The 13296-nt window shown below is 39.8% G+C and overlaps 1 protein-coding gene across 1 annotated transcript in view; it reads right to left on the bottom strand.

The window, feature by feature from the left end:
• Positions 1–3617: 3617 nt before the first annotated feature.
• ccdc146 (coiled-coil domain containing 146) overlaps positions 3618–13296 on the bottom strand; it is a 45066-nt gene continuing 35387 nt past the window's right edge. The window contains exons 19-23 of the mRNA XM_071502889.1: positions 9261–9371; positions 9002–9139; positions 8304–8429; positions 5453–5575; positions 3618–3996 (exon numbers count right to left, since the gene is read on the bottom strand). Coding sequence (XP_071358990.1) covers positions 3796–3996; positions 5453–5575; positions 8304–8429; positions 9002–9139; positions 9261–9371 — 699 coding nt within the window. The 3' untranslated portion in view covers positions 3618–3795. The remainder of the gene's footprint in view (positions 3997–5452; positions 5576–8303; positions 8430–9001; positions 9140–9260; positions 9372–13296) is intronic.

Below are 13296 nucleotides of genomic sequence, written 5' to 3'. Positions count from 1 at the left end.
AAATGGAGGAAGTGAGCGCCCGTATTCTTGTGAATAGTTGAGCATTTTGGACAGACTCAGCAGAGTTCCACCAAAGTCAGGAAATAGTCTCAGCATCAGTCATCGCACACGCTGAGTCACATTTAGAGAAGAACACACCCATCACGCTTTTGTACACGCTTGTATTACAATACCCGCCTAGTTTTTTCTTTTTTTTTTTTTTACCTTGTGTTACAACACCGCCTTGATACAGTTTGCTTCAAATCATTTCTCCTCTGGGGGATTCCTCTTTTAAACGTGAACAAATTGCTCATTCCCCACTTGATTGCCTCCCCCACACTTTGTTATGCAGTCGGTGTTATGTAGCTGACTAATAAGCACGAGCAGTTGGGGGGCTAAATTAATCTGACGGCTCTCACCATCAGCCCGCAATGGATCATCACACACACACACACACATCACACCACTGGGTGGACAAGTCTGGCTGCTGCCTCCTTGAACCTCTTAAGAAGTTGACTCACACAGCGTGTATCACAAATCTAGCTCAACACGGTGTACACCAGAGATTTCCAAACACTTTTGTCTGATACCCCACATCCCATATCAGCTGAAGAACTCCTTCATCAGCAGGGTCAACTGTTTGTCCATCACTTTTAGCTATGTTTTGCAATTCTTTATACATTTTTGTTTCGACAGTTTCAACGGTTTAGTCGTTACTTTTTTGCTATTTTAACCATTAATTCATTACTTTTAGCTTCTTGTTTTTTTTTCATCTAGCAATTGCTGTTAACTGGTTAACGGCTGTTTATCCATTAGCTATGTTTAGCAAACTGTTTCAATTGTTTATCCATTACTTCTACCAAACTATGTCAGCCATTTATCTTTTAGTTTGAGCTATGTCAACAGTTTGTTCATCACAGTGCATCCGGAAAGTATTCACAGCGCTTCACTTTTTCCACATTTTGTTATGTTGCAGCCTTAATCCAAAATGGATTAAATTCATTTTTTTACCTTAAATTCTACACACAATACCCCATAATGACAAAGTGCAAATATATTTAAAATAAAAAAACAAACAGAAACATCGCATGTACATAAGTATTTACAGCCTTTGCCATGACACTCAAAATTGAGCTCAGGTGGATCCTGTTTCCACTGATCATCCTTCAGATGTTTCTACAACTTGATTGGAGTCCACCTGTGGTAAATTCAGTTGATTGGACATGATTTGGAAAGGCACACTCCTGTCTATATAATGTCCCATAGTTGACAGTGCATGTCAGAGCACAAACCAAGCCACGAAGTCCAAGGAATTGTCTGTAGACCTCCGAGACAGGATTGTATCGAGGCACAGATCTGGGGAAGGGTACAGAAACATTTCTGCAGCATTGAAGGTCCCAATGAGCACAGCGGCCTCCATCATCTGTAAATGGAAGAAGTTTGGAACCACCAGGACTCTTCCTAGAGCTGGCCGCCCGGCCAATCTGAGTGATCAGGGCAGAAGGGCCTTAGTCAGGGAGGTGACCAAGAACCCGATGGTCACTCTGACAGTGCTCCAGCGTTGCTCTGTGGAGAGAGGAGAACCCTCCAGAAGGACAACCATTTCTACAGCTCCATCAATCAGGCCTGTATGGTAGAGTGGCCAGACGGAGCCACTCCTCAGTAAAAGGCACATGACAGTCCGCCTGGAGTTTGCCAAAAGGCACCTGAAGGACTCTCAGACCATGAGAAACTAAATTCTCTGGTCTGAGGAAACAAAGATTGAACTCTTTGGCCTGAATGTCAAGCGTCATGTCTGGAGGAAACCAGGCACCGCTCATCACCTGGCCAATACCATCCCTACAGTGAAGCATGGTGGTGGCAGCATCATGCTGTGGGGATGTTTTTCAGAAGCAGGAACTGGGAGACTGGTCAGGGTCGAGGGAAAGATGAATGCAGCAATGTACAGAGACATCCTTGATAATAACCTGCTCCAGAGCGCTCTGGACCTCAAACTGGGGCGAAGGTTCATCTTCCAACAGGACAACAACGCTAGGCACACAGCCAAGATAACAAAGGAGTGGCTTCGGGACAACTCTGTGAATGTCCATAAGTGGCCCAGCCAGAGCCCAGACTTGAACCCGATTGATCATCTCTGGAGAGATCTGAAAACGGCTGTGCACCGACGCTCCCCATCCAACCTGATGGAGCTTGAGAGGTTCTGCAAAGAAGAATGGGAGAAATTGCCCAAACATAGGTGTGCCAAGCTTGTAGCATCATACTCAAAAAGACTTGAGGCTGTAATTGCTTCAACAAAGTATTGAGCAAAGGCTGTGAATACTTATGTGCATGTTATATTTTTGTTTTTTATTTTTAATATATTTGAAACTTTGTCATTGTGGGTATTGTGTGTAGAATTTTGAGGGAAAAAATGAATTTAATCCACTTTGGATTAAGGCTGTAACATAACAAAATGTGGAAAAAGTGAAGCACTGTGAATACTTTCTGGATGCGCTGTACTTTTAGCTATTTTGTTTGCACAATGCTTGTAGCTAGTTAAATATTTCAACCATTTAACCATTACTTTTGTCTATGTTACTTGTTGTTTTTAGGAATACAATGAGTAATCCATGTCTTTTGGCTAATAACTTAGTGTTCATACTTTAACTTTTATCTAATTATGGTATTTCAACAGTTTGTTTATATGTGGAGTCAGCCTTTTGTAGCTGGTAGGTTCCTGGTTGTGACAATAAATTTACTACATAATCAATCACACCACTTTATAATTCTATTCAGAGGTTTATTGTTATCCTTAACACAAATGTGTACATACGTACAGTATTGGCCCCCACATGAACTTGGCACTCAAGCACACACGTGCTTACAAGCTGCAAAACACTCTGATCAGCAGATAGAATGACTTCCAGTAAAGTCTTAGAAACTTCAGAGGCTAGGGACTTTGTTTTCAGTCTCTAGTAACCAACTCTGAACTCTCCACCCCATTTACAGCTCCACTTTTATCCATTTTTCCCCTGACTCCCCTCTGCCGCCTTTTCCGACCGCCATCTCATTCCTCTTCATTTAAATTCTCCTCTCTCTTTGTCATTCTCTATGCTCTTTCATTGCCTGATCTTCCTCTCCATATTTATATTTATCATTTCAGACACTAAGCAGGCACTCTTAGCCTAGCTTAGAGCTTAAATCCATTGCATTTTATTCACCAGCCGCATGATTACAAGTGCGAGGGATAAAACTGCAAGATGAAGAATATGTAAAGATATGTGAGAAAGGTAGTGAGACAATATGAGTAGAACAGATATAAATACAAAACTTTCTGTTGGTGAACATGATACAACAATGAACACAAATTTCATTTCCTCCATGTCCTCTGTTTTCCCTTCCACTCTCCTACAGTACTTAGTGTTTCTGCAAGCAGAGCGTAAACAAGCTCTTGCCAGTAAATGTAAAAAAAGGGAAACAGAATTACAACCAGATGCAGTCCACAAGTACACACACATGACAAAACAGCAGTGGTATGCTGGACGGTCAGGACGAAAACATATGCAGGAAGCAGAGAGATGGAGGAGGGAGGAGCGGCAGAGCAGGCAGATCAATAAATGTGTGATAGAAAAAGAATGCCCTAGAAAACATATTAAAAATTCTAATTTAAATTATCATTTATTTTTGAATTTCTGCTGATTCCTCGGGCGAAGATGAAATGTCTTGGAGGGACACTGATGTGAAATGTGTGGATTCTGATTTAAAAATAGCCCAAACCAACACCTCCAACTTCATGAATATACAGTAGTCTTAATGTGCACATATGTATATTGTTTCCTATATCTCTAAGGGTTTGAGTGTTGGTTTGCGGATGTGTCTCATGTTGGCTCCTGGTTGGGAGGGTTTGAAGGGGGCCTGGGCTCCGTAGGGTTTGGGCAGAGGCAGGGCGTCCGTCTGGGGGATGTATGCGTTAGGACGGGCTTCAGCTGTGGTGTACTCGCCATTAGGCAGCTGATTCCACTCTTCTTCTTTAGCCAGCTGCGCACACACAAACACACCAGAGGCAGTTTTAATATTTAATGTAAGACTGTATGACCTTGAACTAAATAGTTAAAATTCAATTTTCTTGAATTTTAATCATGAAAAGTGAATAATTAATTCCACAATTTATTTTATTTCTTTTTTAATATCTCAAGACAAATACAAGTGCACAAATGAACAGTTAACCTCGGAATCTCAAGGCTGAGATTTTTTTTTTTTTTTTGTGGTTAGAGATGCTCTGCAGCATGTGATATACAGGATTTTGTCTTTTGGAGTAAAATAATATGAGACACAGTAAGCTGCACTTCTTCGTCTATCTTACTGAGGTTATGATGCACAGATGACTAACAACAGGATGATTAATGATGATTAACTCAGTGCAAATCACAATTTTTCTGGTGAAAGGCCTGAGATTGTAAAAATATTTTAAAAAATGATAACAGTAAGACTAGTAAACACCTCAACCTGTATTTTTTACACATAGAAAAAAGTTGAATTATAAAAACACTGAATTCACTCACTGCTGATAGAAAATTTCTTTCTGGCTTTAACAAAACTAAAATATGACTGGTAGGAAACTGATGGCAAAATTGATTTGAACCCAGTATGGCTGATGAATCAATTTGTAACCATGGCTGACTCCTGCTGAGGTAATTCCAGTGTCCACACATCCTCATGACGCTACAGTCCTCTCTTTGACTTTCACCCCACAACAGCATGTAAATGAACTGTGCCTAAATCTCACAGAGACTTCAAAGAGACGGCGATTTTCTTGTGCATATGAACAGTTTATCCGCTGGCATGTGATCTGAGGACTGCACACAAAAACAGGAATAATGGCTTTGAATGCAAAAAAAAACAGAAACCCTGCCAATAAATAAACAGGAAAAGACATATTTCCTTTATCAGATTCACAAACACAATTGTGAAACTAAATCGAAACTAAAAGTGTATGATTAACAATGACTCCAACAGTGGAGAAAAGCTCAAATTCTTCTATCAGATACACGCTAAAATTCAGTGTGTTCATGTCTCATCTTTTTATTACATGCAGAGCGTGGTGGTGATTGAGGAAATACAGATGGGTATAACAACAGACAGGCTGCAGACAACTGGATTGGTTTCAGACACCACTGATCCATGTGTGCCTTTTTTGTGTAGACAGTCTCTACTTCTGTTTGTCAAGCCGTCTGCCCTTCTTGTTCTGTGTTTGTGCATGTGGTGAAAACGACTCTAGTTCCTGTCTAGTCTGTGTTTGTGTGTGGACAGTTTCTATTCCCTTATCTCCGTGCGTGTTCAGGTATACTGCAGCCCTTTTGTCCCCCAGAACCTTAATTGATTCTTGCCCCGCATCATGTCCCCACTTCTTTTTTTCTTTGTCACTCTTTTCTTGCCTTCAGTGCTGTAATCACTTCCTGACAGCTTATCTTTGTGTGTGTCTGTGTTTCTTTACCCTCGCTCTCTCCTCTTTGTCCCTCTGCCTCCTCTTCTTGTCGAGGAGCATCCTCCTCCACTCCTCCTCTAGCTCAGGGCAGGGTGACAGGCCCTGCTCCAGCCTCCGTTGGCACCTGTCCATCTGGAAACACACGGGCAGTGCGAGAAACATTCACTTTGTATTCCTATCACTACGTCAACTCTTTGCTCTCCTGGCTCGAGTTAGAATTGAATTCTAACTGCGCCTGAAAACAGATGGTCGTATTAGTGTCAGAATTAGGGCATAGTTTCTACTTCTAGTTGTGTCTGCAGCATGCTGCCGGCATACATCAGCTGCAGGGACTCTTCAGGTTATTAACACATCTCTTTAAACATTTACAAGGCATATGGGAAAATCTCTCATTTTTATTAGTTGATTTTTTTATTGAGACAGAAAGCAGCAAGACTCTCAGCTCAAACCCTTCTCAGAATTTCAAAATATGTTGCTTAAATGATGGTTTAGCCATTGGCGTTGATAGCACATGTCAATCCAAATTTAAGTAAAATGATTTCTCTTCACATCTGAATGAAAATGTAGCTTAAATAAAATCTGTTTAACATTTGGACACGCTGCTTACAAAGCTGATTTTACTGTCTCTATATGCCAGCTGAACTCTCTCCTTCACTATGTCCTAAAAGGACCAGACAGTTGTTGAAATTTATTGTCAAAGTATAAAACTGTAAACACAATATCTGTATAAGCAAGACCAGTTTATGTTATTTAAGGTTAAAATGGCAGTGTAAAACTAAAAGGCTATGAGCAACAAATCTAACAATAACATCAACTTAAAGCTTCACAAATCAATGATTTAATATTAACAATGCGTAATGTGAAAGTGGCTGGCTGTGGTGACAACCTTCACTGAGAATAATCATCTAAATATGCAGTTTTCCTCAGCTCTGTGGAGCTATTTAGCCTCTTTCAGCTCATTGTTTTGAGTTTAGAGGGTTTTCAGTCTCAGAGCTCCAATCATTGCCAGGCACAAGAGGCAGCTGAAAACCCACTGCTCACTACCAGCTGAGCACCAAACAGAGCAGTTAGCAGTTAGAAGTTTATGAGCCAGACATTTCCCATCTGGAGTTACTAGGAGACCAAAACAAAGCTAGAAGTGGTGAATACAGATTGAGTACATGATTTCCAAATGCAAGCTTAAGTTGCGTCATTTTTGCTAGATGTGTAAATAGGGAACTGTTTGCAAACAAGTTAGCCATAGCAATTTTGTGAGGTTCTGATATGTGAGTGTTATGTTTACAGCTTGTTTCCCCTGCCCCAAGTAGGCCTGAGAAATATGCAAAAGAAATCATATTTTGGCAGATATTATCATGATTTCAGCTGGAAAGGTCCTTTTTGCATTTCATTTTCATTGAAATAAATATAAAAGTGATGACAATGTGATTTTTGTTGGTGCTTGTACCAAACAAACATGTTCCTTTATGTCTGGAGAAAATGATTTGTAGGCTGGGGCATCTTTGTAGCACCTCAATGGTTTACCAGAAAAACCGAAGCTCCTGCAATTTGGATATTGCATCTGGCAATATTGTGATCTCGATAATATTTTGATGAATTGATCAAGTGGCTAAAGTTGTAGCGTTTACAGATACAAAGCAGGCAACAGAAAGTTACAGCTAGCACGACTTGCTTAAAAGCTGAACAATAACATGGCTTACTGGTTATCTGTAGAATAAAGTACACACAGTTACTTGGCACATATAAACAAAAATGTTACACACTTAGCTACATGTAATACTCTGATTTAAACACTAAGTTAAGGCTATGTTGGAAAGCCAACATTTACAGATGTTAACTTACTGTTAATGCAGTCTTTGGTTTTTTTAAGCACGGGTGACAGCAGAAAGTCAGGTGATTTTATACGTTAGCACTTGTGGCTCAAATGTCAACAATAACTCTTCTTCTTGGTTGCTATAGTTACAGAAGGTACCAACAGGCTAACTGCTACCTGCTATAGCTGTTTCTGGTCCCGTGCAGCCTGGCTACCTCTTTTCCCTTTTTTCAGTGAGTGAGTGGAAATACAATCATCATTCACTCTGATTATCAGGGGACCAGTACACAAACAATAAAATAAATTGTTAATTGCTTCCCTGATGCTTTCATTAAATGTGTTTCCTCTAATTCACTTATTTGTCCTTGCATAGTTTGTTGCTGTTATTAAACCTCCACTCCAGCGGCAGTTGTGGCCAGAGGCATTATGTTTACAGGTTGTACGCCATCCATCCTGTCACCATACAAAATTACAATTTTTGGCCATAACTCAAGAATTGATGCACTAATTATGACACAATTTAACACAAATGTTAAATGAATGATGAAGTGATGACATTTTATATCCAAAGGTCAACTTCACTGTGATATCATAATGTTCTGCAAAAACGCTTCTGGCCATTATTCAGTGCTGTAACTCAGGATGAGAGCGGAAGATTGTGACCATATTTCCTGCAACTCGACTGGCTGGCAGAGGCATGCAAGCGTGAGACAGTAATTCTAGTCGACATTGCGTTATTTTTATGAACCCACTGGAGTTTTTTGAAACTCATTTATGAATATTATTTTGTCTCTTTGTGTTTACCTCTTGATTTATTTTATGGTACAAATAAGCAAGATAAATGGGTGTGAGGTAAAAGATGGGACACAGTGAGAAATTATTTTTGAAACACTTGCTGTCTTTGAGCGCGGTCAGTGGAGAGTGACAGGAATAAATTGGAAAGACAGTGGGAGACTGAGGGGAGAATGTGCACCTAAGATCACAGTTTGGACTCCAGAATCACATAGTTGTGGGTGCATGGTATGCACTGTAAGTGAGACCACCTCTGACCTGGAGCTCTTTCTCTTTGATCTCCTGCTGTTGAGACAAAGCAGCGGCCTGCTTCATGGAAAGCTCCGCGGAAACGGCCATCAGACGGTGGCTGGTGTTGATTATATGAGTTCGGAGATTGTTCAGCTGGAGGAAGACAGCATACACAAACATGCACGCACACACACACACACACATAAAGACATGCACATACACACACATACAATTTAGGTGAATCTTTGATTCGACTCTACATTACATCAACTACATGTACTGTAAATTGACCTTTGAGCTTAGATTGTTTCATATAGGTTCATCTGGTGTGCAGTGGCTTTGCACTTCAAATCTGATTTATTCTCATTCATGCTATTATGACATGCTTCCACAAGCTATTACACTTAATGAACCTTGCTTTTCCTTCCACCTGCTTTTGTTAAATGTAATGCTTGCTGAACTCTGCCCACGCTGCATGCTCCTCACATGGGCCGCACATGCTTCTCAAACAATGTGTGAGTGTGTTTCTGAGAGAGACAAAGAGAGCTAAAACACTACACTATAAATGAACAGGTGAAGGATATAACAAGTATGTTTGCATGTGTGTTAATCTGAGTGTGTATTCTTTTGTGTTGGAGAGTGTGTGTTTGAGTCTATGTTATATGATTTGTGTGTGTATGGGCTAAGCTTTAACTCTGTCCGTGTATGTGGATCTTGTTGTCTACCTTCTTTGCCAGCGAGAGTCTGTCCTGTTGGCAGTTCTCAGCCTGCTCGCTGAGTGGCTTTGAGAGCCGGGTCACCTGGTCCACGAGGAGCTCTTTTTCCAGCAACTGTCTCTCGCGCTCGGCTAGATTCAACTCAAGCTACAAGTGCGCACACAGACACACAATGATTATGGTTGTGCAACACAGTTTGTAAAATGACAAACTCTTGTAATTTAAAAATGTAGTTTAAAAAAAATAACATTACAGAATTGTTAGATACCTGCTCAATTTTCTTGACCAGATCTACAGTTGATGGGTCTTTGCCTTTTAGCTCTTTGCAATCAATTGTTCGATTCAGATCTTCAAGTGTCTTGTCCCTTGCCTCTGAAAGCTGAGAGATGGAAAGAATTAGAGACAAAAACAATACAAGACTACAAGTCAATGCACTTATACGTCCTTATACGTACAGTGTATTAATATACAAAACATGTATAATGTTCATATAGACCAAAGAGTACAAGTATCAAGTTGCTGTTATTGCTGTCGTAATGAAAATAATACAGAAATTTCCCATAGGAAAACACACTTCATATAAATAAACACCACTGTCTGTGTTTCAAGTGCCTTCTCCTCCAGGCATCTAAGATCCATATTTCAATGGGGATTTTAAAAAAACCCTTAAGACATTTCTCAGCTAAATGTACTGCCTATGTGGGAGATACTCCCCACTAGGTAACAAGTCACTGGCAAACTGTGATAAGACAAACTAAAATTCAGATGCCACAGGATCCCTCTCAGGTACTGTTTTTTTGACATCCTGTAAGACAGCAGAAAGGAGTCGAGGTAAGGATGCACGAGAAAGCACAAGATGTGTTCAAAGAGTACAGACAGTGAGGGCAGACAGGGCAAGAGAGAACATTAAAATGACGTGAGAGGACAGCGATGGCATTTTAGATTCATGCCTCTAGCTGACACTGACATGATTTAGTGAAGAAGAGTTTAGATAAACAACAGAAAATTAATACCTAAAATATTAATCAAAGGTACCCTGCGGAGTGACCTCAAGTTCTGCTGTGCACCAGTCTTTAGAGGGTCCTCATTTTGTTTGTCTGGTCTCGTGCACAAGGATGCACATGCACACAAACGTGGACGCAGGCTATATAATAAACAACCCTTCCTATGGTTTTACATTTCTCCACTAATCTACGGGCGAAGGAGACACTTCAAGAAATGCAGCAATGTGCCAACCAAGGCAGGGCAGAAGAAAATTGCAAGATGGTAAACATGGATGAAAACAATACAAGTTTTGAACTCAAAGATACACACATAGTGTTTCTGTAAACAGCTCCACAGGGGGCTTGTAAACAAATGATGAAAAATGTCAAACTTTACAATGGTCCCAGCTTCAAATGTTGCACATCTTCTGATTTTCTCAGTTTTATATCATTGTCAATGTAGAAGAACAGTCAGTACAAACTTCTGTTGTTTGCTCAGGCTTTGTTCAAACACAAAAAACTTAAGATGAGATTCTAGAGGAGATCCCAAAGTTTTGAAAGATAGAAAATATGTTAGACTGAATTTTGGGGGAAATGTGGATAAAATGAGACACAAGACATGTAGACTATTTCCATCAGATACAAGGGTGCAACCAAAAGAACATTGTGTAAAAAGCTTATACAGCCTCAATGAAGAGTTGGGGATACAGAAAATATACTTTACAGATGTGAAAGTCAGACAGTGTATAATTAACTACTTACTTCGAGGCAAAATTACAAGAAACGTAATGTTAAAGTAGCCATCTAGAGGATTTTTATTTAAATAAGTGTTTTTTAAGTCACTATCCATCCCTGAATGCTGTAATAATGGTGTAACATTTCCAGTTTTATGAACTGGGTCTCTGATATGACTCACCCACAAAATTACAAGTCTCTAACTTTGTGTTAGTGAGTTCTGCCAGAACTCAGTGACTGATAACACAATTGTGGTTAAAAAGAAAACAACCTGCAATCACCATGTATCGCCATAGGTGTCGCCAAAGATAAGCAGTCTAAAAGAAAGGAAAACTCTGAAAGTCTTCAGACAGCAAACACAAAGCTCTGGTAAGTTGTCTGACGGTTTGAAGATTAGATGATTAATCAGACAACCAAAAGATAATTAACACATTAGTTGAAAGAGAATTAGGCCTAAAAAAATGCACAACCATCAAGAGGATATGGAGTTATAGCTGCACCTGGAATGAGTTGTTCTAAAGTCCAGTATTTAACGTAGATTATTGAGACAAAGATCAATAAGAAGCGATAATAAGTCAGGTGCAGGGACTGTAGATGGAAATGAGCTATTAAATAGCTACATTGTCTAAACAGGGAAGTTAATGCAAACGCCCAATGGTCCCATTACAGCAAAATAGAGGTAGTCTATATATAAAAATATATGAAGCCTAGATGATCAAGGAGCCTTGACGGGCACCACAAAAATGAGAAAAGCAGAAAATAGACAGAAAGGGAAAAAAAAAAGATCAGATAACAGAAGAGAGAAAAAAAGTGAATACATGAGAAAATATTAATAGATGCCTGGTGAGGGAGGCAAATATAAGTGAAGAAGAAATGATTGGATCGACTGCAGAAAGTAGAGAGAGGAGCTGGGAGGAGTTGAGGGAAAAAACAGGGTGTGGAAAAATGTTGTGCACAGGCAGTCTGACCTGACATGACCTGGCTTATGAAACAGCAGCTTCCCTCCATTCAACCATACAGTGTGTGTACTTACATGCATGTCAGCGTGCCTGTATCTAATGTGCAAGTGTGTGTGTGACAGACTTGAAAGACAGCGTGGAACAAAGTGATGATTCCCTTTTCCCCCTCCCTCTATGGGATGAAATTAATGGAGCCTTACTCATGCAAACAGACAGCGAGTCTGATTAAAATAGACTGAGACCAGGTTCAGCCTGGTAAAAAGTTGCTCCCCCCTCAACGTCATATGACTCTAGTTTGAACTTCATAGTATGGCTGTCATGTGATTAATCGAGGTGTTTGTTAGGTTAAAGTTAAAGATGCTCAAGAAGAAATGAAGTTGAGAGGCAGAAACACTGACAGTAAGCAGTGATAGAGATGAGAGTGAAGCAGATTTACTCGGAGAGGCTGATGAAAGACTGACAGACAGGGGAAGATAAAGTGAAGAAGAGCAAGGGAAAGACGGCATGAAGCTCAGAGTGAGAAAAGGAACAAGCGATTGGATGTGAGAGCAGAAAAGAAAGACAGAATTAGAGAGACATGAGATGCTGAGAAACAGGAATTGGGGCTGACCAACAGGGAACAGGGTTATCTGCAGTTTTCACGGAGAATATAACTTTGACAACAAGACCTTGTTCATGGTGCGAGGAGCTGAATGCACAATTAGGTTATTTCAAAAACAAAATTAGGCAACAAAGCAGGCTAGACGTTCTCATTTCATGCTGAATGTACGAATGAAAGTCACCGAACTGTAGAATATGATAGTGACACCACAAATAAAAGTTGAACTGAATTTTGAATCCGTCCCACTTTTTATTTTTGTAAGGGAATAAGCTAAAATGATTACAGCAGCTATTATGCATACTTTTTCATTTTTCAAAAGAAGATTAAACTTTTTTTCCCCAAGCTTCTAGGTGGACATTTTCAATGGCAGAGGGTGGCTGACGTGAAGTTTATTTATATGTTTTTTTGCTTTCTCTTTTTTAGTCCACATAGATATAGTAATGTACCACTTACAGCACTGAACATACGGAAGGACCTGTTGTGTTGTTAGATGTTTATTTCCATTCCAAAAGTGAAAGTAGGAAGCTCAGCTAACTAGCTTCTACTCAAAAAGTGGAAGCTAGTTATCCTTGCCGGCTAATGTAAGCTACGATACGTTGATGGCAAATAATGAGACCCTCAAAAATACAGCAATGAACTGTCCTGTATCCTCAACACTTTGTACATTACAGAGTCACAGATGAGACTAAGCAGTGGCAAACAGTGCTGACCCTGGAGTAAAGGCGGGTATGGCTGTTGGAGCTGAAATTATATTAACAACAAATCACCAGTGCTGGCATTGCCAGTTGGGACCACAAATTCAAGGACCCCATTAATGAAGTTTTCTTCATTAATGCTTTTTAATTCTTGCTAATTACACCTTTAACCACATCAGTACACAAGTAAAAACAAACACCAAATGAATGAATTCCAGTTTGAGTTGTTAGGGTTAAAAGGAGACAATTCTGAAATCAGACTCTAAGTAATAATTGAATTATGGATATTCAGTACAAAGAAACCTCACTGCATCAAAGATGTTTTAATACA

This window comes from Trachinotus anak, unplaced genomic scaffold (genome assembly GCF_046630095.1).
Source record: "Trachinotus anak isolate AG129_WGS33_773 ecotype Australia unplaced genomic scaffold, CSIRO_AGI_Tana_v1 ptg000018l, whole genome shotgun sequence".
In the NCBI taxonomy this organism is placed as follows: Eukaryota; Metazoa; Chordata; class Actinopteri; order Carangiformes; family Carangidae; genus Trachinotus; species Trachinotus anak.
Note: the sequence above shows the minus strand (reverse complement) of the source record. Positions and strands in the feature narration are given on the sequence as shown.